Raw genomic sequence first — 26,455 nt, 5'->3', positions numbered from 1 at the left:
GTTTTTCTTTCATACAGTATACTTTTATATGAAATGTCTTAGGTTTTAGTCTCTCCTTTTGATCTGTGGTCCTCCATTTTTAGCATTTCCTGGACACTGGCGTGTGCTTACTTAGGCTGATGTTCTGCTGTTTATCAGGCAAACATGCTTTCCCTCTGAAAAGGGTTGCAGTTGGATGGATACTGTAGGTCTTTATCATGCAAGTGCAGTCTTGTTATGACCAATATGGCTACCTATGTTAGATCATGCAGTAGTCTATCTCATCACTTAAGCAGTTGGTAATATATAATAATATATATTATATATATATGATAATGTATATAATAATAACCTTGGGATATTTTTGTAACCAAAGCCTTTGTAATTGTATGCCTTGACGTTTTATTAACACATACTTGGTGCCCTATATATAGTATTTACATTCTGATAACAAGTTATGTCACTATGCCATTATTATAATGATGTTTATATAAATGTTATATATTTATCGAACTGTGGACACATGTGTGTCCGTGTGTGTGTATAGCCCACTACCCACTATATATTTAAACACACACACAAACACAAGCCTGTTGCTAACAAATTGATCTTGACTCATGGTGACACCATGTGTTATAGTGTAGAAATGCTCCATAGGGTTTTCTTGGCTGTAATCTTTACAGAAGCAGTTCACTAGGCCTTTCGCGGAGCTTCTTCTGGGTGGTTTGAAACCTCCAGCCTTTAGCTTAGCAGCTAATCACAAACTACTCGTGCCACCCAGGCTCCTTACATAAATGAGGGAGAGGGAGAGAAAGGATATCTAAAAAAATGCAGCAGCTCCTGCTGAAGTGGCAAATTCTGTAATTATTGAAAGTCTGAATGTATTCAGGTAAAAAGAATACTGGTTTTGGAATCTCTGTAGATTGTGAAGTCTGGACAGGAATGGTCCTTTTAAAGAACTAGCCATAGTTAGTCCTAGGGCATCTTAAGGGAAATAAGTGATTTTGAATTCCATTTTAGAATCAGTTCTGCCTGAGGTAGTTGAAGGGATATAGTTGAAGGACATCTGTAGGAACGTTTTGGGCCAAGATCTCATGTATAACAGTTTAACTGAGCATTCCCATGACCCAGGAAATCTAATATGTAGCTACAAGTCTTGGAGATGCTAAGGATAGCTAAAATCTGAAATTTGAAAGGATTTTAGATGAAGAATTGATTAGGGCTTGATTATATGTTTTAACTGCCTTCCATATTTAGTTGGCATATAATTAGAAACAGTTCTCTTTTCTCACCCCCTCCCTTCCCTTGCCTTTCTCCTTCAAGCAGCTTTCATGCTAAAAAATATAACAGCATTTCCCTTGCTTGACTATTTTATCTGCGTACCTTTTGCGATTGCAGGTGTGTAAGTCATTCCGGAACTAAATAAACAAGCAACCAGTAGCCAAAGACTGTTAAGAAGTCCTTAGTTTTAGAGAGCTCCAAGGCCATTACTAAAGGCACTTTTAAACTTTAGACTCTCAGAAGTGAACTATTACATGAATCAGTAGGCAAACCAGCCCGACATGCGGGATCTGACGCGGAGAGCTCTTTTTCTCTGACACTTTCAGCTAATCCTTAGATGAAAAAGCAGAATTTCAAATTGGCAATGCCTGTGAGAGGAGCTGTAGTGGCTGACAGAGACCATGGGCTATGCGTTGGTCTCTTTTGTCACCTGCCAGTTATGTGTATATTAATGTTTGAGTGTGAACAGGAAGAGACTGGATTCTAAATTTTGACATTTTCACATAGATGTTTGACTTGTCCTATTTAGATCTTCTGGGGCCTATCAGTAGAAACTAGGCCTCACAGCGTTATTTAAACATTCAAGGGAAGTAATTATGTTTTCATGATTTCTAAATTGGCTCGAGAAAATTATCTGGAACTTTCTCAAGGGAGACTCATTTTATTATGTCAACACAGTTTTACAAGTTAGGTAAAAATGAACTAAATACCATATCCCATTTTACCCTTTGAGACAAGCCTATTAACTAGAATCTGCTAGTATTATCACTGTCGTCTTCTCCAATATATGTTGAAATGCTTTCCAGCCCTTGGGGTTCTCGGAATTCATGATGGAATAGGGAATTATACAAATCTAGTCGCTACCCTCAATAAGCTTAAATTTTAGTGGGGGAGATAAACATCAACAATTTATTTATACAATTAATTATTAAATTATATTTGCAATTTCTTTGTGACTAGCCTGAGGACACTTATACAACCTCTAAAATAGCAGGTGTTAGTTCCTATATAACTTAGAATCAGGTCAGTGGAGAGAAAACATCTCTGTCCATTTTAGTTACTTTCCTTTCTGCCATGCAGCCGCCCTTGTTATTCCACAGAACTATGAACCATTTTCTTTTATTCATCGTAAATTTTGGTACTTGCATCATTTAGGGTGGTTCCCTTCACTCCTAAGGCCCAACATCATCCTGAAGACTTCATTGTCTTTGTGGAAATTCCAATGGTAGTTCCTTCACCTTTTGCCTCCAGAAATAGCCTTCCTCTTTTTACCTCAGCAACCCACTGCCTTGGTTAAATGGATATTGTAATAGCTTAAAGTTATCATATATTTACATTTAAGCATCTCACTTTCTAACCACAACACGTCTCCATCCAATTTACACCTTTTACTCGTACCTGAAATTATTTAGCAACCTCATGGAAAGCCCCAGTCCATACATATGCCTTTTCCTGATTCATCAACTTGATCCTTACATCAAAATGTGATGATCATTTTTGTGATCACTTTTGTTATACTTTTGCCATTTCCATAAGCTCCTTTGCTTCTTTTCTTCTATGCACTTTTTCTGAACTTAAATTTAAACAAATGCTTTAAAAATATCACACAATATGGTAGGTTGGGTTTACTATGAATCCCTGATCACTAACTTTAAGTGGGCCCACAATACTCCTGGGAATGGAAACCCTAGCATATATATATTTTTTAATATCCTTTCACATTCTCATCTCCTTTCCTCTTCATTCCATTATCTCTAACACCACCTACTCCCTATTTTACCAGCCCATTCCTTATATATAGCTGAGAAAATTGAGGCCATAAAACAAAAAATCCCTTGTCTACCAATCCTGCAAAATTTCCTACCCCTTCATATGTTCTTTTTTTTTTTTCTCATGCTACTTAAAAAGGCAGAGCCCTTTGCTGTCTAATTTGGATCCTATCCTATCCCATCTCACGCTAACGGTTATCATTTTGCTCTCTCATGTACACTTCAACATCCCCTGTCAAATGGAATCATCTTCATCAACATCTAAACATGTTTAACTGTTTCCCTTAATCTCCTCCATCTTTAGTCAAATTTCTCTCCACCCATTCAGGCAAGTTTCCTGTAGGGATGTTTTATGTTTATCTCCACGTCTCCTTCCCTTCACCATCCAGTATGTTTTCTACTCCTCTTGTTCCATGTAAATGGTTCATCCTTTTGTCATTCATAATTTTATTGGCACAAATTAGGGGTATTTTGAGTCTCCATTTTATTCGATGTTTAAATAGCATTTAGTCCTTCAAATATTATCTTTTATTGGCTTTTATACCTCCAATTTCTCTTATACATCTCTGTACACTTTTTCCCCTCGGTCCCCTCTTTCTTCCTTGCAGGCTCATCTTGCTCTATCCTGCAGGGTAGAAAGTATGGCTGGGGGGAGAGGGGGAATAAAAGAAGGCCTTTTTTTTTAGATCAAATCCTTGAGAAACTATATTTTAAGTTCATATCACAAAGAGAAGTTAATTATATTTAAATATGTACATAAATATAAATAAATGTGTATATATACACACACTTTTTCTGTTGTTGTTCATCTAAAGTCTGTTGAATATCCGCTTTATGAATAAGCTTCGTAGGCACAAAGTTGAGTTAGTCACATTTCCTAACTTTGAGGCCTCACTTTGTATAGAGGGATATAGATGTATGTGCTTTTAAATTAGCACTGATATGTTTGAATCTGTAGCCTTAGTCATCTTTGTCTATGTTAGAAATGGTTATTTTATTCATTATCTAAATTTGGACATAGGTATTTAGAAGCGTGTATTCATTTTGGAACACTCATTCTTTGAAAGCAAATGTGTAATTTACCTTTAACTCTGCATTAGCAAAACTCAGTGTTTAACCATTCAAATCACAAAAACACCAATTTAAGTAGGTTTTATCACCTTATTCTATTTTTTTTCACCAGTTGGGTGTGAGAGTTATTTTTTGATGGGAAAGAGTAGAAGGGAATGGAAAGAAATTTTATTTTACACGTGTCCTTTGTGGATGTTTTATTTCCGAGGTGGCAGCAGTGCCACTTCTCAGTGTAGAGCACTCCCTGTGTACCAGGCACTATGGTAAAGGTTTCATGTGCATATCTCATTTGATCCTCCCTGAGATCCTGAAGTGGATACTAATTGTTTCTTTTATTAAAGAAAAAAACCAAAATTTAGAAAATTTTACATAACTTACCCACGCTCACACAGTTAAAGAGTATGAACTAAATAAATATCTGATGTTAGAGCCTCGATTCTTAACACTGTGCTATACTGTAAAGAAAATTAAGGGCAATTAAAATTTTTTTCAATATCGCCATATTTTCTATTATGGTATTTCACGTGTCATTCAATCATTTGACATGTATCTTTAATCTTCATGACAAACATGATATCGTTGTTGTTGTTAGGTGCCATCGATTCAGTTCTGACTCATAGTGACCTTATGTACAACAGAATGAAACATGGCAGGACCCTGTGCCATCTTCGCAATCTATATGGTTGAGCCCATTGTTGCAGCCAGTGTGTCAGTCCATCTCATTGAGGGTCTTCCTCTTTTTCCATGACCCTTTACTTTACCAAGCATTATGTACTTCTCCAAGGACTGACCCCTCCTGATAACACATCCAAAGCATGTGGAATATAGTCTCACCATATTTGCTTCTAAGGAACATTCTGGTTGTACTTCTTCCAAGACAGATTGGTTCGTTCCTTGGCAGTCCATAGTATATTCAGTATTCTTTGCCAAAACCACAATTCAAAGGTGTCAATCTTCAGTCTTTCTTATTCATTGCCCAGCTTTAGCATGCGTATGAGGCTATGAAAACACCATGACTTGGGTCCCATGCACTTTAGTCTTCAAGGGGATGTCTTTGGTTTTCAACACTTGAAAGAGGTCCTTTGCAGCAGATTTGCCCAGTGCAGTGCACCTTTTGATTTCTTGACTGCTACTTGCATGGGTGTTGATTGTGGATCCAAGTAAAATGAAATTCTTGACAACTTCTGTCTTATCTATGTTTATTATAATGTTGCTTATTGGTCCAGTTGTGAGGATTTTTGTATTCTTTATAAAAAAAAAAAAAAAAATTTTTTTTTTTTTAATTTTAAATTGAGGTATAATCCATACTGAAGGCTGTAGTCTTTGATCTTCATCAGTAAATGTTCAAGTCCTCTTCGCTTTGGGCAAGCAAGGCTGTGTCATCTGCATAACGCAGGTTGTTATTGAGTCTCCCTCCAATCTTGATGCCCCATTCTTCTTCAAAGAATCTGGCTTCTCAGATTGTTTGCTCAGCATACAGATTGAAAATGTATGGTGAAAGGATACAACCCTGACATACACCTTTCTTGCCTTTAAACCACGCAGTATCCCCTTGTTCTGTTTGAATGACTGCCTCTTGATCTGTGTACAGTTTTCTCATGAGCACAGTTGAGTGCTGGAATTCTCATTCTTTTCAGTGTTATCCATAATTTGTTATGATCGACACAGTTGAATGTCTTTGCATAGTCAATAAAACACAGGTAAACATCTTTCCGGTATTCTCTGCTTTGAGCCAGGATCCATCTGACATCAGCAATGATGTCCCTGGTTCATATCCTCTCCTGAATCCGGCTTGAATTTCTGGCAGTTCCCTGTTGATATACTGTTGCAATCCCTTTTGAATGACTTTGGCAAAATTTTACTTGCGTGTTATAATTAATGATATTGTTTGATAATTTCTGCATTCAGTTGGACCACCTTTCTTGGGAATAGGCATAAATATGGATATCTTTCAGTTGGTTGGCCAGGTAGCTGTCTTACAAATTTCTTGGCATAGACGAGCGAGCACCTCCAGCTGTGCATCTGTTTGTTGAAACATCTCAGTTGATATTCCATCAATTCCTGGAGCCTTGTTTTTTGCTCATGGCTTCAGTGCAGCTTGAATTTCTTCCTTCAGCACCATTGGTTCCTGATCATATACTACCTCCTGAAATTGTTGAATGTCGACCAATTTTTTTGGGTATAATAACTCTGTTTTTTTTACCTTTCCATCTTCTTTTGATGCTTCCTGCATCGTTTAATATTTCTTTGTAGAATCCTTAACGACTGCAACTTGAGGCTTGAATTTCTTCTTCAATTCTTTCAGCTTAAGAAATGCCAAGCGTGTTCTTCCTCTTTGGTTTTCTATCTCTAGCTCTTTGCACATGTCATTATAATACCTTACTTTGTCTTCTCTAGCCACCATTTGAAATCTCATGTTCAGTTCTTTTACTTCATTATTTCTTCCTTTTGCTTTAGCTACTCGATGTTCATGAGCAAGTTTCAGAGTCTCTTCTGACATCCATTTTGGCCTTTTCCTTCTTTCCTGTCTTTTTAATGACTTCTTGCTTTCTTTATGTATGATGTCCTTGATGTCATTTCACAGCTCATCTGGTCTTTGGTCATTAGTGTTCAATGCATCAAATCTATTCTTGAGATGGTCTCTAAATTCAGGTGGGATATGCTCAAAGTCGTACTTTGGATCTCGTGGACATGTTCTAATTTTCTTCGGTTTCATCTTGAACGTGCATATGAGCAATTGATGGTCTGTTTCACCGTCGGCCCTTGGCCTTATTCTGAGCTTTTCCATCCTCTCTTTCCACAGATGTAGTTGATTTGATTCCTGTGTATTCCATCTGGCGAGGTTTGTGTGTACAGTTGCTATTTGTGTTGGTGAAAAAAGGTATCTGCAATGAAGAAGTCTTTGGTTTGCAAAAAGGATGATCTCCAACATCATTTCTATCACCAAGGCCATATATTTCAAGTATCAAACCTTCTTATTCGTTTCCAACTTTCACATTCCAATCACCAGTAATTATCAGTGCACCATGATTGCATGTTCAGTCAATTTCAGACTGCAGAAGTTGGTAAAAATGTTCAATTTTTTATCTTTTGCCTTAGCTTTTTGTGCATAAATTTGAGTAATAGTCATATTAACTGGTCATCCCCGTAGGCGTATGGATACTGTCCTATCACTAGCAGCATTGTACTTCAGGATAGACCTTGAAATGTTCTTTTTGACGATGAATACAACACCGTCCCTCTTCAGGTTGTCATTCCTGACATAGTAGGCCATAAAAAAATAGGATTGTCCAATTCAAAATGGCCAATACCAGTCCATTTCAGCTCACTAATGCCTGGGATATCGAGATATCGATCTTATGAGTTCCATTTCATTTTTGATGATGTCCAGTTTTCCTAGATTCATACTTCATACGTTCCACATTCTGATTATTAATGGATGTTTACAGCTGTTTCTTCTCATTTTGAGTTGTGCCACATCAGCAAATGAAGGTCCTGGAAACAATACTCTATCCATGTAATTCAAGTTGACTCTACTTTTTTTTTCTACTTTGAGGAGGCAGCCCTTCCCCAGTCATCTTTTGAGTGCCTTCCAACCGGGGGGGGCTCATCTTTCTGTACTATATCAGACAATGTTTTGCTTCTATTTATAACATTTTCACTGGCTAATTCTTTTCAGAAGTAGGCTGCCGGGTCCATCCTCCTACTCTGCCTTAGTCTGGAAGCTCAGCTGAATTGGGTCCACCATAGGTGACCCTGCTGGCCTCTGAATACAGATGGAATAGCTTCTAGCATCACAGCAACACGCAAGCCCCCACAGTATGAAAAACAGACATACGGGTATAGATGAGGCCAGTATTGCCCAGATTAGGCAGAAAGACATAGTTTAAATAAATTGATTGTGTTACCTGTAATAGCAAACCAAGAATTAGATCCCAGGCTTATTGACATCTAGCTCAGATTTTCAATATGTTTAGTATTCCTCTGCAGATGTGTATTTAGTTTAGTTTTACCAGAGAATAAAGTTGTCCTTGTTTCTTAGGGCCTGCAATTTTTTTTTTTCTACTTTAACTTTACTCCACTTAGTTAGTAATCCAAGAATGTTGCTGGAGTAGCACATATTTGATTAGAATCATCATCTTCACTATTTCAGGTAATAGAGTGAAGTGAGAATAGCATGAAAAGCAGAGCCCATTCATTCTGCTCTCAGGCTGGCCTCCTGGATGGGTTAATGTTGACAGCTGGTATGGCTTCCATTGCTGTCTTCTTCTGGGAAGCGGTGGGTGACTACTTGACACCAAGCATTAGATATGACCTGAACATTAGCTCAGGCAAGCTTTGCATAATTATGCTATTGAGATTTGTTTCTCCTGACTGGACAGAGACCTTTACAAGGTGAGGGCTCTGTTGAAGTGATAAAGCTGATTAGATCTTTAGCGGTAAAGGAATTTGATCTTAGAAATTTCCTCTAGCTTTCGTTAATGAGGTAAAGCCAGCCCTTAGCTAGGAAAATGAGGTCACTATATAAAAAGAGAAGCAGTTTTTCCCACCCTTTAATGAAAAAACAATGCTTTTGCCTCCTTTTAAATAAAGACGTAAGTTTATTGTCGTGAATGAAGCACAATGGAAATAAGAAGATTTTTCCCCGGGGTGCAGTAATCTTGTTTAAATTTACCACCTACGTGAAACAAAGGAAGTTAAACAGTTCGAGCAAGTAAAACTAAGATATACTTAGAAGTAAAAATAATTTAACAAATGCTGATTACAACAAAATTGAAAGAAAATAACTAACAATGATTAATTATACAGCTGTATGATTTGTCCATAAGAACGTCATTTTTTTTTCAATATGGTTTTTTCACTTTTTCTTTCTATACCTTCCCTTTCAATGACCAGTGCAAATAAGAATTATTTTTCTGGGATATATTTGTACAAATTTCACATAGTAGCAATGTTAATAACTATACCATTTGGCTTATATAGTGCTTTTACATGTGCTACCATTTAATCCATATAAAACTTTATAATAAAAACTGTTTGTATTTTCTGGAGTTGCAACTAGGCTCTTAAAGGTGATATGATTTGCTGGGGAATTTGTAAACAGGAAAGTAGGGAGTCAAATTCAACCTTTCTCACCTCCAGGAAAGTGTCCTATACCACAGTTGACTCAAGAGATATGTTATTTAAAATATTTGATTCTCTTCTCCAATTTTTGCCAAGCTCTTGTTCCAGTATTTAGAAAGTGCCATGACAGTTGTGCATTCGTACTGAATCCATGTATAAAATATGTCACACACACACACACTTTTGTGTTCAGTGATTATCCATCCTTTCATAGTGAAGCATTTCTTTTCCCACACAGACCCTGTCCTCCTCCTTCTTGGATTAAATTTACGGCAATGAAATCAACAGTCGTAAAGGGCAACCTTGAAATAGAAAAGCAGTAACACAAGAGAAGGTTATGATGGATGTGAGTGGAAGGGAGATGAGCCACCCCATCCTACTCTGTCCCACTGTTGGAGGCTTTGGGGTGGATGTGAGAGTATCCTATGAGATTGGGAGTAGTTTAACGCTCATAGATATTGCGGTTTATCCCATATAAGATTTAATCAGTGTGCTATTAACAATGACTTTAATTTTCAAGACTATTAAAAATACTCTCACTTTGTTTCTTTATCTTGAGAGGCAGTGAGTGATGAATACGTCTAGAGGCAGAATGCCTGGTGGCAGAATGCCTGGGTTCCAGTCCTGGCTCTACTACTTGTTAGTTGTTTAGACCTTGGTCAAGTTGTGTAATATTTTGTTAAAATAAGGATATAAGTAATACCTACCTTATGATCTTAGTGAGGATTAAATGTGTTTATGTGTGTATATATATAGACAGAATAACAAAAACAGTGCACGCAAAAGTGAGCTTGAATGTGCATGCTAGCTTAGAAGAGCCTCTTGTATGCACTGCGTGTTCAATAAATGTTACTTATTATCAGTCCATTCAGTCAAGCTTCTGCCCATCAAATACATAGTAAAACTGTTCCTGCAGAGGTTACCAGAAATGGCTAACTTAATGGCTAACTCTGATTGGTACTTTTTTATTTTAGTTTTTCTTGATCTTTCTCCTATATTTGATATTATTTACCTTGGTCTGCAGGAATCCTGGTGGCACAGTGGTTGAAGTGCTTGACTGCTAACCAGAAGGTTGACAGTTCAAACCCACTAGCTACTCCGCAGGAGAAAGATGTGGCAGTTGGCTTCTGTAAAGATTTATGGCCTTGGAAACCCTGTGGGGCAGTTCTACTCTGTCCTATAGAGTAGCTATGAGTCAAAATAAACTTAACAGCAATGGGTTTGGATTTTTTGGTTTACTATGGTCTACAATTTCTTTTTAATCCATCCTCCCAAATTTCCAATTTATTGTTCTATTTCTGCACAATTGCAACAAGCTTCACTGTTTTCATTTTCTCCCATCAGAGGCCCTGAATCTCTGCCAAGCAGAACCACAGCCTAATTCCAAAATTGGCAAATATACCCATGGGAACTGAAAATGGCTGGTGATTTTCAGATCACATTGGAGACTCTCCCTTCCTCCTAAAATGTGTGTGATCATCTAGATACCAGTGATGTTTTAAAGTTATGGTCTGTAATTTACCAGACTTTTTCCTAATTATTTTAGTGTGAGTGTAGACATGCCTCAACTGGGACACCCTACCTGGGAGCAAAATCCTCTATCTTCTTAAACTTCTCTCTTGACTTGCCACTCTACTGGCACTTCTTTCTTTGACCATTACGTCTTAACCATACTTTTTTGGCTTTATTTTCTCTTGCTGTCTTTTCAGTCTTGGCCTTTCATTTTCAGTATCTCTCTCTTTTGAGGCTATCTTATTCACCGCCATCAGGTAAACTCCAAATCTGTATCTTACTCGCTTTCATGGTGCTGATTTCCAAATCTATGGTTTTGTTTTTTTGTCCATCTCTTTTCTTCCATATATGTGTAATTATCTTCTAAGCATTTACCCCTGTATGTATCATAGGCAAATCAAATTTGAAATGTCCTAAACTTACTTAGTTATCTTCTTCCCCAAATGGGTACCTCTATGTTCCTAATCCTGGCTAATGACAGTATTGCCTGTCTGGTGGTCCAAGCCAGAAATCAGAGAGTTGTCCTACATATCACTTCCTCATTCCCCAGAATTAAGGAGTCAGTAAGTAAGTTCCCTATGAGTTGGAATTGACTCAACAACAAAGGGTTTGCATTTTAATTTCTGTATTGACTACTTCCTTAGCATTATTTTCATTTTCTTTTCTTTTTTTCATCTCTCCATTCCTACTGTTACTAGATTACCTGTCCATTTCCAGTCTATCTTATTTAAACCATCCTTACAGCCAAACGTCTTTCTAATCGACAGATTTGATTATATTGTACTCCTACTTTAAATATCAACTTCTATTGCAATTCCTAAAACGCCTCGCAAAATGCTCAGTCCAACAATACTCTGTTTATCTTCATGAACTAACAAGCCCCTAGTCAAATAAAACTTTGAAATGCTGCATGCTAAATCATTCTCTTGGAAAGTTATAGCACACAGTATTAAAACAGAGGCCATGAGAAGTTCTGGTATTGACTATAACAACAAAAGTCTATAAGAAAAGCTTGAATTTGAACAAGGATTTGTTTTTTTCTTTCTTTTTTGAGGGCTTGGCATTTATTGATTTGGAAATGTTGACAGAATGTACTCCTGACTTCATTCCTGTGGCATTCATGCTTAACTCTTTAATCTTATGTTTTCCTTTTTGAGACTTTGTGACCATACAAATTACTTCATTTATTCCCTAAATATTCATCTGTGTTGTATTACAGTATATATTGTATATATATGGTGTATATGTTTTTTCCTAGAAAGACACTAATCTGTTTGTTGACTTTCATCTTTGATACTTCAGCTATTTAAAAGCTCTGATTAGTTCTTTATTTATTTCATGTCTTCAGTGGTTAACATACAGTTTGGCACATAGTAGGTGATCAGTGCATGTTAAATAAATAATAAAAATGTGAGAAGTGGATAGGAGAAAATTTACTTTGAGAGTCATCTGATTTGCTGTATATGTCTATTCATTCTGCCTATATATTGCTTCTTCGGGAAGCTAAAGACATTTAATACTAGTTGCTTTAAAAAAAAATTATGATTGCTCCTTGACCTTAGTAATTTAATTGCTCTTCAGATATTTCTGTTTCCTTGTGACAAGACTTAGGAAATTACACTACAAAATAAACTTTAATCCTTACAGGAGAAAAAATCAAATTTAATTTTCTTAAGTGAGCTATAGCTATTGTCCTTCCACTGTGGAAATTCCTTATAAATGATTGTTGTAAATGTTTTCTCTTTCCTCCTGACAGGTAATATTTGAAGCTGAAGTCTCAGGAGTGAGAAGCGGCTATATTGCCATTGATGACATACAAGTCCTGAGTTATCCTTGTGGTAGGTTGTGATTAAGAATTGTACTTTTGTATGTCCTTGCAACACCTGTCTTATATTGACAGTGACTGTTGATTGTTCATCACTTGGTCATTGCTGTCCCTTTTGTTGTTGTTACCCTTAGCCTTCTGTTCAGTTTCAGCTTTTAAGCTTTAGAAAACACTGAAATATTACTATTGTTTTTTTTTTCTAAATCAAATATTTTTTAGACTAGTAACTTATTTGTACATGTAAAAAAGGTCTCTTAAATTATTTAATTACCAAGGACTAGTATGATGTCAATGTAGTTCTATGTAGGACTTGTTCAGTTTTTTTAGTATTACTAATTTGTCCTAGGAAAGCAAAGATGAATAATGAATCAGAGTTCAACTGAAAGGAACATTTAAAGAAGCCGCTCTAAATTTATCTGCTAAGCTGAGGTTTGGGGTGATATCAAGAGAAAGAAATAGCTCACTTTATTCCAAACCTTAAAACTTTTTTTTTTTTAAATGTCATTATAAACCTCTCATAATACATATTTAACAAAAAAGAGAGAGAAAACAACCAAAATAAGAAACACAGATTACTAACCACTTAGTTACGTTACGCCCTTAGATGCATGTTGGTTAGGCTTCAGATGGCATGACTAAATTTGTTTTGTTTATATTAAATATTACATTCCCTAAAAAACAATTGTTGCATGCATTCATTAGATTCAAGCATAAAACAACTGGCGGAAACTCAAACTTTAGCCACATCTCTCAACAACAGCGTTTTATAGGGCCCTTGAATCCTGGATAATCTCTTCAGTAATCCTTCCTGGCAGACATGCCTCTGCATTGCAAGCAGCATGGACAGGGAACAGCTTGTGAAGGACAAGCACTATGCTCCTGCTGAGTGGTTTTCAAACTCCAGCATGTATCAGAATCACCTAGATGGCATGGGAATTTGCAGATTGCTTGGCCCCTCCACCAATTCTGATTCGCAGTCTGGGATGGGGCAGAGAAATTGCATTTCTAACAAGTTCCCTCAGTCACTGGGTAGAGCAAAGAATTAACACACTCAGCTTCTAACCAAAAGATTGGAGGTTCTGGTCCTCCCAGAGGCATCTACTTCCTACTTCGGAAAAATCAGCCATTGAAAACCCTATGGAACACAATTCTACTTTGAAACACATGGGGTCGCCATGAGTTGGAGTCATTCCTTGGAACTGGTTTTTCTAACAAGTTCCCAGGTGAGGCTGATGCTGTCGTTCTTAAAGAGCCATTGTTGTAGCTCGTGCTCTAGCACAGCATTTCTTTTTTCGAAGCAGAGAAAGATGTAGCTCGAGAGGGCCAAATTATACATTGCATGTGGTATTTTCTAAGAAAAAAAAAGAACAAAACCCTTTCACTCAATGTTCAAATGGGTTTTCTGGGTTCTTTCAATCAGTTAATAAAAGAGAATTGTGTTTCTATCTACATTTCATTTTCATCTCTTGAAAGATAGAAGTTATATAAAAGAAAGGCTTTTATGAGTAAACAGGAAAATATCATTTGTGCATGTTAATTTTTTTTAATAGTGGTCAGTGTGATACAGACCTCCAGGTACTTTTCTTTTACTCTCTGAGGTTTAGCTTTTCTTGTTTAAATATCCTCTCAGTGCAAAACATGAATGAGACTCCAATTTTGAAAGGTAATTGGAGAGATTTGCTTGACAATCGTATAATTTACATACATTTTTACTGCCGGAAAAAACCTGTTGCCCTCGAGTGGATTCCGATAGTGACCCTATAGGGCAGAGTAGGAGTGCCCCATAGAGTTTCCAAGGAGCGCTGGGAGGATTTGAACTGCCAGTCTTTTGATTAGCAGCTGTAGCTCTTAACCACTACACCACCAGAGTTTCCAATTGCAGTCATCACGTTTTGCTGGTGTAATACTTCTTTTGGATAACTTTCCTAGGGTTAGAAAGGCATAGGAAGTAGTTGTAACAACAGTTAAGCTGATATTATATTTGAGGGAAATGAAAATAGTTCCTTGTTCTTAGAAATAGGATTACAACTATTGAAATTTACAAAAAAAGAAGATCTAGCTGCCTAAATTATAGCTAAATTGTTCAATGGCCATGCACCTGTCATTATTTTAGGTATGTTTTCATTATATTTATATAAATATATTATATTTATATATTATGTTCGGATTTGTGCCTGTTTAATTGCTTTTGCTTGCTTTGGTTTGTAATTGTTTTATCATCACCCATATGCAACATGCTATGCAAATCAATTGGTGGTAATTATTGAGTGCTCACTGTGTATAGAGCTATGCTCTAGCAGCTATGGGGAAATAAGTAATAGAGCTATTGAGAAAAGAAAACTGTGAGAGGGAGAGAGAAAATGGTGTTTCCTTGCATGAAGAAAACTCAATTTTCTTCCATACGATATTAGTCATAAAAGTATTAAAAACATTATTCTGTTGGGAAAATAGCATGGTACGTTTTCTTCATGTGGAAAAAAAAATTTTTTTTTCTGTGTTCACAGATAAATCTCCCCATTTCCTTCGACTGGGAGATGTAGAGGTCAATGCAGGTCAGAATGCTACATTTCAGTGTATCGCTACAGGGAGAGATGCTGTGCATAACAAGTTATGGCTGCAGGTAAGGCCAAGGTGGCAGCTGAGCTAAAGGGTACATTTGATTTAAAGAAAATTTACACCACTGTTTTCGGTCTCATTCTACTGTGTGTGTGTGTGTGTGTATACACGGAAACGTGGAACAGATTGTCTTTCGGGTGGATTTAATTGACTGCAGAGTCATGTCAGAAATTTCCTTTTGGGAATATGAATAAAAATATGTGTACATATAATAAGTATTTATGTTAATCTACAGTGGAACCTAATGATTCTCTAATATTGTTATGTACAAGCTATAAAAATTATTTCTCTAAATCCATTGGCAATAGGGTAAAAAATGAAAAATTTTTTCTTAGTTAATAATATTTTGAGTACTGAATTTATAAGAACATAATACTTAAGTAGGAAGTGTTATAAAACTCTGAAAATTTTTTCTTTTTTAAGTATTTTAAGAAACCCTTAGGAGTATTTCAGGAAATGTGAATTGTTAGTGAGTCAATTAAAGTGTTCAGAACTCTTGTGTATGAGGTTTAACCACAGATCTGAGGTCAATATATTTGCCTTGTATTTATCAAGTCCTCAATAAATATGTATTTAATTAATTGATATTTAACATACATGTTGGTCAAATGTGAATGGTGCATATAAATAAAGATCTTAAAAGGAATCAGAGAGAAAACAGTAGCCTAAGGAATACTCCATGCCTTAAGAGAATGTACAGTAAGTATGTATAGCAATATTGAGGGAAAGGGAATGCTAAGGGCTGAGAACAATTCTAAGCCTAGGAGGCTGAACCTCTATGAGCTAAATATTTGAAGCTAGATGATATAGATAATATGTAAGTAATAATATTCTTTGAGTAACTTTTTGGCGGGGGGTCCTTCTCTGCCTCAGAACGAGGAAAGTGATTTAATTAGTTAGACTTTTAAATTCCTGAGGATGCCAGTGAAGACCGAGAAGAAAATTAGCTTAGCTTCTTGAAAATACACATCATGATTTATTTTACTGTATCTTTAGAGAGCTAACATTAATGTTGGGCGTAATCACTAGCTTGCAGGTGGTTGGGGTAATGATTATATTAAATGATTATTGAAACCATACCTACTGTAGAGACTAATATTATCCTAGGTGTTATACATGTGCTGAGGTTGCATTAGTCCATCTAATTCCCACAGCAATCCAATTGAATGTCTTCACAGATGTGTTTCATATATATCAAATTATCACTATTTTTATGATTTATTTGATTTGCAGTTATCAGAGTACCATCTTTTGTGCCTGTTATGGATTGAATTGTGATCCCCCAAAATATGTATTGTAAATCCTAATACCTAGACCTGTGAATATAATCCCAGTTGGGAATGGGTTTTCTTTATTATGTCAAGAAGCCATATCAGTGTAGGGTGTGTTTAAACTAATCACCTTTGAAATATAAAAAGAGCAGATTAGACACAGAGATGGGGAAACGTAGATGCAATAACACATAATGATCTCCAAGGAACCAAGCTTTTGTCCAGAACCTGAGGAGAGACAAGGACCTTCCCCCAGAGCTGACACAATAAGAAAGCCTTCCCCTAGAGCTGGTGCCCTGAGTTCGGACTTCTAGCCTCCTAAACTGTGAGGAGAGGAGTCCTGGTGGTACAATGGTTAAGCGGTCAGTTGCAAATTGAAAGGTCAGTGGTTTGAAGCCACCATCCACTCTACGGAAGAAGGATGTGGCAGTCTGCTTCCTGCAGTCTAGAAAACCCTGTGGGGAAGTTCTAGTCTGTCCTATAGGGTCACTATGAGTCCGAATCGACTTGACAGCCACTGGTTTAAACTATAAGAAAATAAATTTCTGTTATAGCAGCACTAGATAACTAAGATAGTGCCCAAATGTGAAAAGGAAATGAGGTCCTTTTTAATTAGTGATTATGCTAATTTCACCTACATGTACTGAAATATAAGACAATTATTTCTTTCCTGGATAGTGTATTATATAACTCACAAGCTGTTTATAAGCTAAAAATCAAGGCATTGCCCCTCTCTCTCTTTCTCCCTTTCCTTCTCTTTCCAGCCTAAACAAGTAATTAACTTTGAAAATATGTTTGTTAAGACATGTTTTTACTAAAAATATTTACTAATAATTTTTTTACTTAGTTGGTAACATTAGTTGTCACTTGACTTTACTTGTGATCTGTATAGTCCTGTCTTGGAGAACCAGAGGCTCTGCAATGTGCCCTCAGTTTAATGCCCCACGATTTAATGTGACATTGAAAGAAAAAGGGTTTTGTATCCTCAGACACCAGCTGCCTTGTGAAAACAAAGACTTCCCTAGACCCTGCTGCTCTGAGTGGGTTGCAGTCAAAATACTGCTCTTCGTTTGTTTACTGCTTTGAGGATTGGCTCATTTCATCATGATTTCTTGAAATCTTCCTCCTGTTCTTTTTTTTGTGCAAAGATGAGAGAGAAAATATTTTGTGAGAACAATATTCTGCTTTCCGTTTCTCCCCTTCTGTCTCTTTGCACTTGCCACAGGAAGGTGAACTTGTGTACTTCTGTTTGACTTTGACTTCCACTTTGACATTGTCAGTTTCTCTGCTGTTTACGTATTTACCTCAGTAATTCAAAAGCTGCTATACCTTTTTAAGTCATACCACATAAAATACCTTAACTTCTTCTCTTAAATTATTCTTCTTAGTGTTCAAAAAAGATTGAAAGCTATCAATTTCTTAGTTCAGGGATGTTTGAAAATTAAATTTTTAAAATAACAATTCCATTTAAAGATGAATCAGAAAAGACTCATTTGCATATATATATACATATATATATGTATTATGTATATATGTGTATATATATATATATATAAATTGTTTTTTCATTCATTGCCTGGTGGTATTCAATTAAATGTGACTTAAAAAAAAGTATCCATCTTTTGCTCAAAGTGGTAAAACAATAAAGCAGGAAGAATTCTTGTTCCAACATGAATTTACCAGCCAACCCACACAAATGGGTGTCACATCATCTTGGTGTAGAGCAATGGCGTAGAAATTAGGAGGACCAGTCCTTAATTCTCACCCTCCTTCTAGTTAATTGCATTTGCTTGGAGAATTCATTTAACTGTTCTGGGCTTCAGTTTCCTTATCTATAAAGGGAAGATCTTGTATAAACACTGAAACCTCTTCCAGCTATAAATGCTGATCTAGGTCTTTAGATTATTTTGGATGTCCTGAAACGTTGCCTTTATCACTTTCTGTTATTTGATGGAAGAATGGAAAGTTTTTATGTTATTTTTTTTGTATGAGGGAAAAAAATGGTCTCTTAAATTAAGTTTCAATGTGAGAACAACTGCTTACAATATCTGCCGAAAGTCCTGAGAGTGAATGTACTTGAAGCAACTCCATGAAAGGTCACCACATCCTCTCACAGAAGTAATGGAATAATACAGCAGCTGTTAAACTTGCACAATCAGGTGAAATAAAAGATGACTATCAGCGTTTCTGACCTCTCAATCACTTCCATTATATAATATTGAACTTCAGTCAGTGAACTGTTGTTTCAACTCAGCTGCTTAAAACATGAATGAAACTTCTGGGTCTTTTAAACGTTTGAAGAAAGCTACTAAGTTAATGTCATTGTCAATGCACACATTTAATAACTTAGCAGATCCCTCAGTGTTGACCCAGGGTGTCCTTTTTTCTGAAATGGGCACATTCAATGCTACCATTTTAGTTTCAACCTGGGTAGGTATAGGGCAATTAGCAGGAATTGAGGAGACTCTGTACTGAGACCTCTCCAAATGAACACATAACTGTGTGCCTGCTTTTACCAGTTTGTAGTCGTGGTGCCTCTGACTGCTCTTTTCAGGTTACTGTGAGATAAAGCTTACCTTTCCACAAAAAAAAAAAAAAAAATTAAGTGACGTAACAAAAACTACCAAAGCTGCCAATTTTTTATTGAATGGAAAAAATGATGCACTACAACTGTTATGAAACGCACTGAACAAAATACCTGATAGTATTTGATACTTAATTTATGTGTAGAAATACATGTACAGCATAGATTCTGTCTATTGTCTGTCATTTGAAATAGCATACAAATTAGGTAAATTGAAAAACGGAGCAAAAAATTCAAGTACTTCATGAATTTCCTGCATTAACTTAGGAAGATAAGTCATAAGGCAATCAATTATGGTGCTTCTGTATACCTTTAGGGAGAGTCCTTTCCTGTAAGATCTCAGACTATCTAATTAAAGTCTTAGAGGTATGTTGAGGAGACCTGTTGGCACGGTGATTAAGTGCTTGGCTGCTAACCGAAAGGTTGTTCGTTAGAGCCCACCAGCCCTTCTGTGGGAAAAAGATGTGGCAGTCTTCTTCTGGAAAGATTTACAGCATTGGAAGCCCTATGGGGCAGTTCTACTCTGTCCTATAGGGCTGCTTTGAGTTGGAATTGACTCAATGGCAGTGGATTTTGGTTTGGTTAGAGGTAGGTTATTTTTCACATTTAGAAGACAATGTCAAAATATACAACCTGCACTGACCTCCTGTTACATCCTGAATGAGCTACTGATAGTATATGGATGAACATTTTTAGAAGCCTATTTATTGTCAAGAAGCTAGAATATTGGTGCAATCATGAGGTTAAGGAATATTCATGTAGGGTAGAAAGTATTTTGTTATTCTTAGAGAATTTTAAGATTTTAAGATTCCTATTCTATCCGAAAGCTCAGTGAAGCAGCATGTATTCTAGATATAAATACTTAACTTTTTTGTCACTTTATAATTTACAAAATGTTCTCATGTGAACAGATTTTTTTAGTTCTCACAACAATTTTAACACTAAGCCATATTAATTGTATTCCTATGAAACCCCCAATGATAGAGAATTTGTTGTTCATAACTCAAGGCTTATGGTAAAACACAATAGGAAATAAGATCACACATTAAATTTTAATGTATAATTTATACTAAAATAATAAATGTCATTGTTAGGTGCCATCTAGTTGGTTCCAACTCATATCGACCCTATGTACAACAGAACAAAATACTGTCTGGTCTTCCGCCATCCTCACAATCATCGTTATGTTTGAGCCCATTGTTGCAGCTGCTCTGTCAGTCCATCTTGTTGACAGTCTTCCTCTTTTTTGCTGGCCTTCTAATTTACCAAGCATAATGTCCTTCTGTAGGGAATGATCTCTTCTGATAACATGTCCAAGGTATATAAGATGTAGTCTCTCCATTCTTGCTTCTAAGGAGCATTCTGGTTGTACTTCTTCCAAGACAGATTTGTTCATTCTTTTGGCAATCCATAGTATATTCAGTATTTTTTGAGAATACCACAATTCAAAGGCGTCAGTTCTTCTGTCTTTCTTATTCATTGTCTAGCTTTAACATGAACATGAGGCCATTGAAAACACTGTGCTTGGGTCAGGTGCATCTTCAAGGTGATATCTTTGCTTTTCAACACTTTAAAGAGGTCTTTTGCCTGATGCAATGCGTCCTTTGATTTATTGACTGCTGCTTCCATGGGTTTGATTGTGGATCCTAGTAAAATGAAGTCCTTGACAACTTAAATCTTTTCTCCATTTACCATGATGTTGCTTATTGGTCTAGTTATTTTGTTGAAGGGTCGATAATTTTCTAATAGGTAAAAGAAAAATTAAGTTATACATTTCTGTGGGTTAAAAAAGTTTTCATGCCCTTTTTAATTTATTTTTTGTGTGCGTGTGTGTAGTGAGACTGTATGTAATAAAAAATTGCCACTTCAGCATTTTTTGCATGTACAACTCAGTGACATTGTTTTCATCATGATATGCAACTATCACCACTGTTTCCAAATTTTTCTATCACCCTTAATTAACTCATGTCCTTTTTCATTGTAACTCTCATTAATATGAATAATGGATAAAGTGATTATAGGAAAAGTAAATATATAAGCAATCATCTAACATATGACTCAGCAGTTCTATTTCTAGGTGTTTATCCAAGAGATATAAAGACATGTGCCCACAAAAAGACTTATATAAGAATGGTTATAACAGCTTGTTCATAATAACCAGTAAAGCATGTGCCTGCAAAAAAAGACTTGTAAAAGAATAGTTGTAACACCTTTATTCATAATAACCAATAATTGTAAAGAGCCCATATGTATGTGAAAAGGGCAATGGATAAACAATTTGTGGTTCATTACGGCAATGGAAAGGGGCCCTAGTGGCACAGTGGTTGAGAGCTTGGCTACTAACCAAAAGGTCTGCAGTTCTCTAGCACAGCTAGATGGTACCTGGCTTCTACCACTGACTGCTCTGACAGGGATCACAATAGAGGGCCCTGACAGAGCTGGAGAAAAATAAAGAACAAAATTTTAACTCACCTAAAAGAAAAAAGGCCAGACTTAAGGGTCTGACAGAGACTGGAGGACATCCAAGAGTATGGCCCCCAGACACCCTTTTAGCTCAGTAATGAAGCTCACTCCTGAGGTTCACCCTTCGGCCATAAAACAAAACAGGCCCATAAAACAAAACAAGAATAAAGGGGCACACCAGGCAAGGGGTAAGGAGTAAAAGGCAGGAGTGGACAGAAAAGCTGGTAATAGGAAACCCAAGGTTGAGAAGGGGAGAGTGTTGACATGTCGCGAGGTTGGTAACCAATGTCACAAAACAATGTTGTTGTTGTTAGGTGCCGTCGAGTCGGTTCTGACTTGTAGCGACCCTATGTACAACAGAACAAAACATGGCCCGGTCCTGCGCCATCCTTACAATTGCTGTTATGATTCAGCTCATTGTTCCAGCCATTATGTCAATCCAACTTGTTGAGGGTTTTCCTCTTTTCCGCTGACCCTATACTCTGCCAAGCATGATGTCCTTCTCCAGGGACTGATCCCTCCTGACAACATGTCCAAAGTATGTAAGATGCAATCTCACCATCCTTGCCGCTAAGGTGCATTGTGGCCGCACTTCTTCCAACACAGATTTGTTCGTTCTTTTGGCAGTCCATGGCATATTCAATATTCTTTGCCAACACCACAATTCCAAGGCGTCAAGTCTTCTTCGGTCTTCCTTATTCATTGTCCAGCTTTCACATGCATATGATGTGATTGAAAATACCATGGCTTGGGTCAGGCGCACCTTAGTCTTCAGGGTGACATCTTTGCTCTTCAACACTTTGAAGAGGTCCTTTGCAGCAGATTTGCCCAATGCAATGCGCCTTTTGATTTCTTGACTGCTGCTTCCATGGCTGTTGATTGTGGATCCAAGTAAAATGAAACCCTTGACAACTTCAAGTTTGTCCTGTAAACCTTTCTTTTTCTTTTTTTTCAAATTACTCTACTTTAGATGAAGGTTTACAGGACAAACTTGTTTCTCATTAAACAATTAGTGCACACAAAACAATATGTGTACTAATTGTTTAATGAGAAACAAGTTTGTCCTGTAAACCTTCATCTAAAGTAAAGAAATTAAAAAAAAAAAAAAAGGCAAAAAAGCTTTGCAGTTCAAATCCACTAGCCACTCCTTGGAAGCCCTATGGGGTGCTTCTACTCTGTCCTGTAAGGTCGTTTTGAATTGTAATCGACTCAACAGCAACAGGTTTGGTTTTTGGTTTTAAAGCAATGGAATGCTCCTCAGGAATTAAAAAAAAAAAATCCTACTGACACATGGAAAAACATGGCTAAATCTCAGCAACATTATATTTTGCTAAAGAGGATGGATACAAAGGAGTGTACAATGCATAATTCCATTTATATTAAGTTTCAGAACAGACAAAACATCTGTGATGATAGAAATCAGAACAGCCTGTGAATGGTGAAAATGGACTGGAAGTGAGTGGGGGAGAACTTTCTAGGATACGTGTAAATGTTCTATATCTTGACTGACGAGTTGGTTTTATGGGCATATATGCAATTGTCAGGAGCCATGGTATTGCAACACTTAAAGCTCTCAACTACTAGTGAGATCATCAGTGGTTCTAACCCACCAGCCACTCCCCAAGAGAAAGATGTGACAGTCTGCTTCTGTAAAGATTGCAGCCTTGGGAATCCAATAGGGCAGTTCTACTCGCTCCTGTAGGGTTCTATGTGTTGGAATCAACTCAATGGCAATGGGTTCTGGTTTATATAATTGCCAAAAGTTAGGATCTGTCTAATTCCCTGTATAATACATTTTGCCTCAATAAAACATAAGGGAAAATGAATTTATGAAACAATTTATCAAATAACCAAATTACTAACAGTACTAATCAAGCCATAGCTGGCATTAGCCTACAAACATCACCTGCAGTTTTTGTCCATCTTCTCCATTGGAAGTGATTTAATTTGGTTCACAAGTAATTTGTAATCATCAGTCTAAGCTGAAATATAGAAGAAAGTATACTCTGAGTGTTCTGTTATTGAAATACCTTTTAGCTTTTAAGGATTTGAAAGGGTTGAAATGGGATGGACTGTAACATAAAAATTAGTATTCTTTCATGAAGGTCCAGTATAAGTGAACACCTACATGGAAAATCAAATACAGCTTCTTGCTGGAACATCTGTCAGACCATATGCTCTGGCTTCAGGTTCAGTGTAGAAACTAAAATGCTAATGACTCCATCCATCATTACTGAGCTTGGCAGGCATGCATCATTGAAATGGTCAGAGAAATTCAATGTGGATTTATTGACAATCATGAATTTCGTGGGTAGGTTTTGGTGGCACCATTTGTTTTGGTGAACTGAAATGAGGCTGTTTAATGTGTGACTGCTAATCCTGTGCAGATTGCCATCAAAGCTGTGGCAATTGGGCCAATCTGTCAGTAATCGCTGAGGGTGCTGGCACAGTGCCTCCTCAGCGGACCTGCCAAGACAGGAAGTCAGCCACCACTTTGCCCTTGGTGAGGCTCATCACAGCTAATGTAGTGTGATGTAGCTAGTTTCTCAGCCAAAGGAAATGCCATTCCTTATGGAGCAACAGATAATTTAAGCAATGACTTGAGGATAATAATTGGAAAGTAAAATTAGTAAAATCAGATGCAAATTGCTCTTAAAAAAAAAACACAAAAAAAAACCAGGGAGAGGCTGACCTCCCAGCAGTACCAACTGTTGTCAGCTGTGGGTCAACGAAAATGGTTTGTCTGAAACTTCTGGCCACATTCTGTTCTTCCTGTCCAGGGAAATGTCATAGCCTGGTTTCTACGCTGCATGTGAACATCACTATGTAGTAGTGGAAATCTGGAACATGATTTAAAAAATACTGCACTAATTTGAAAGTACAAAATTCTTAACTGGTGAAATAGATCACTGGACTATTTCTAATGCCGTCTAGTTATTGTTTGCAAAGTTCTTTTTGATGCCTCCACGCTATGCCATTTTTCAATGCTTATTTCTACTGTCATATGAATTGCCTGGCTGCTTGTAACATGTTTAATTTTTATGAGAGATTTTACTATCTGTAACACTATTTCTTTTTGAGAAATAAATCTAGTAGCTTTGCATTTATTATAATGAAGGGATGTTCTCTGAAAAAATTAATCTATACTTAGAAACAAGCAATTTACAGTGAAAAATTCATTGAAAACTAATTTCAGAGGGATTTTTCAAAGCCAACATGATTAAACACATAATATGTGATCAGCTTGTTAGGTACCATGAAGAAATGAAAGAAAGGAATGAGATATAGTGGAAAGTGTCTCGGTACCTGGGCTTGATCAAAGTGCTGACATTTTCTAGGTAATTGGGCTTGGTAGTGGCTGACACAATTCTGAAATAGTAGAATAACAAAAGGCAAGTACATCATTACCAGGACAGTATGTAAACTTGATGATATCAGAATGGCTAAAGGGATATGGTATAATTATACCCTTAGATTTCAGAGATACTGGATAAGCTTCTTTAAATCTTAGAAAGTTGGGAACATATAGGAGGGATTTAGATTGTTCTTTACTAAAAGTACAATAGTGACTTATGGTTAGAAGCTATATATTGAGAGATATAAACCGATTGTAAGGAAGACCTTTGTAATTGTTAGGGCTGTGGAAATCTAGAATGAGCTGCTTCAGGAAGTAGCAACATTAGTGGGAGTATCCAGCCATAATCTGAACAAGCCCTTGGTAGGAATTCAAGCATAAGGCTGAATGCATATGATCCTTTTAGCCCTACAGGTATGATTGTATAACTAAAAGTAAAAAAAGACTGTAAAGAATCTGAGTGTTACAGTGTTTCAGAGATGAAAGTGAGCAAAGTGCAATGGATTGTTTGGTGAAATCATTACTGAAGATTTGATTGAGGCTGTGAAGAACATATGTTGTTGTTGTTAGGTGCCATTGAGTCAGTTCCGACTCATAGTGACCCAGTGTACAACAGAGCTAAACACTGCCTGGTCTTGCGCCATTCTTACAATCGTTGCTTTGTTTGTGCCCGGTCATTGCTGTTGTTGCAGCCACTGTCAGCCCATCTCATTGAGGGTCTTCCTCTTTTTTGCTTACTGTCTAATTTACCAAGCATGATGTCCTTTTCCAGGGATTGGTCCCTCCTGATAACATATCCAAAGTATGTGAGGCAAAGTCTCACCATCCAGCTTCAAAGGAACTTTCTGGCTGTACTTCTCCCATGTCAGACTTGTTCGTTCTTCTGGCAGTCCATGGTATAGTAACTATTCTTCACCAACACCACAATTCAAAGGCATAAATTCTTCTCCAGTCTTCCTTATTAATTGTCCAGCTTTTACATCCATATGAGGCAATTGAAAATACCATGGCCTGGATCAGGTGCACCTTAGTTCTCAAATTGACATCTTTGATTTTTAACACTTTAAAGCTATATGAAGAACATATAGGACTTGAATAAGCAAAGATCAAATGGACATGGTTATTTCTGCAATCTAGGAAGGCAAAAAGTATACTGGGTTGGTTAGGTGTATATGGAGAAGGATCTTATTGAGGTGAAAAATTCAGTTGGGGTAAATATAGTTTATGTTAAGGTTGGAGGTCTGTGGTAAGGCTATACATCCTCACAATTGAAAAATATGTGAGAATAAAGGAGAGGGACAAATTATAGAAGATAAGAGAGTTTTTGGTCTGGCTGGTACCAATTTACTGAATAGTGGAAGATTTGGGGGTGAAATGATGGAGACAACTTTCTAAGTTTCCTTGAAATTTATTTTTTAATAAATTTTTAAAAAGCCAGTCATTGAGTTTGTTTTTTAATTCTCCATCTTGGAACTGATTTGTCTGTTAGAACCATTTGTTTACTCCCCCCCCCCCCGCCTTTTTTGTCTTCGTAATTGCTATATACTTTATTCTGAATAGGAATGAAAGATGAGAATGCATTCCAATTCTTTTTGGCTCTTTTTA

General features: G+C 36.8%; 1 protein-coding gene across 5 annotated transcripts in view; it reads left to right on the top strand.

The window, feature by feature from the left end:
- Positions 1-26,455, top strand: part of PTPRK (protein tyrosine phosphatase receptor type K) — a 694,658-nt gene that overhangs the window by 340,249 nt on the left and 327,954 nt on the right. For all 5 annotated transcript variants that reach the window (XM_049901316.1, XM_049901385.1, XM_049901556.1 and 2 more), the window contains exons 4-5: positions 12,493-12,574; positions 15,066-15,181. In XM_049901316.1, the coding sequence (XP_049757273.1) occupies positions 12,493-12,574; positions 15,066-15,181 (198 nt within the window). The remainder of the gene's footprint in view (positions 1-12,492; positions 12,575-15,065; positions 15,182-26,455) is intronic.

Source organism: Elephas maximus, chromosome 1, assembly GCF_024166365.1.
Source record: "Elephas maximus indicus isolate mEleMax1 chromosome 1, mEleMax1 primary haplotype, whole genome shotgun sequence".
Classification (NCBI taxonomy): Eukaryota; Metazoa; Chordata; class Mammalia; order Proboscidea; family Elephantidae; genus Elephas; species Elephas maximus.
Note: the sequence above shows the minus strand (reverse complement) of the source record. Positions and strands in the feature narration are given on the sequence as shown.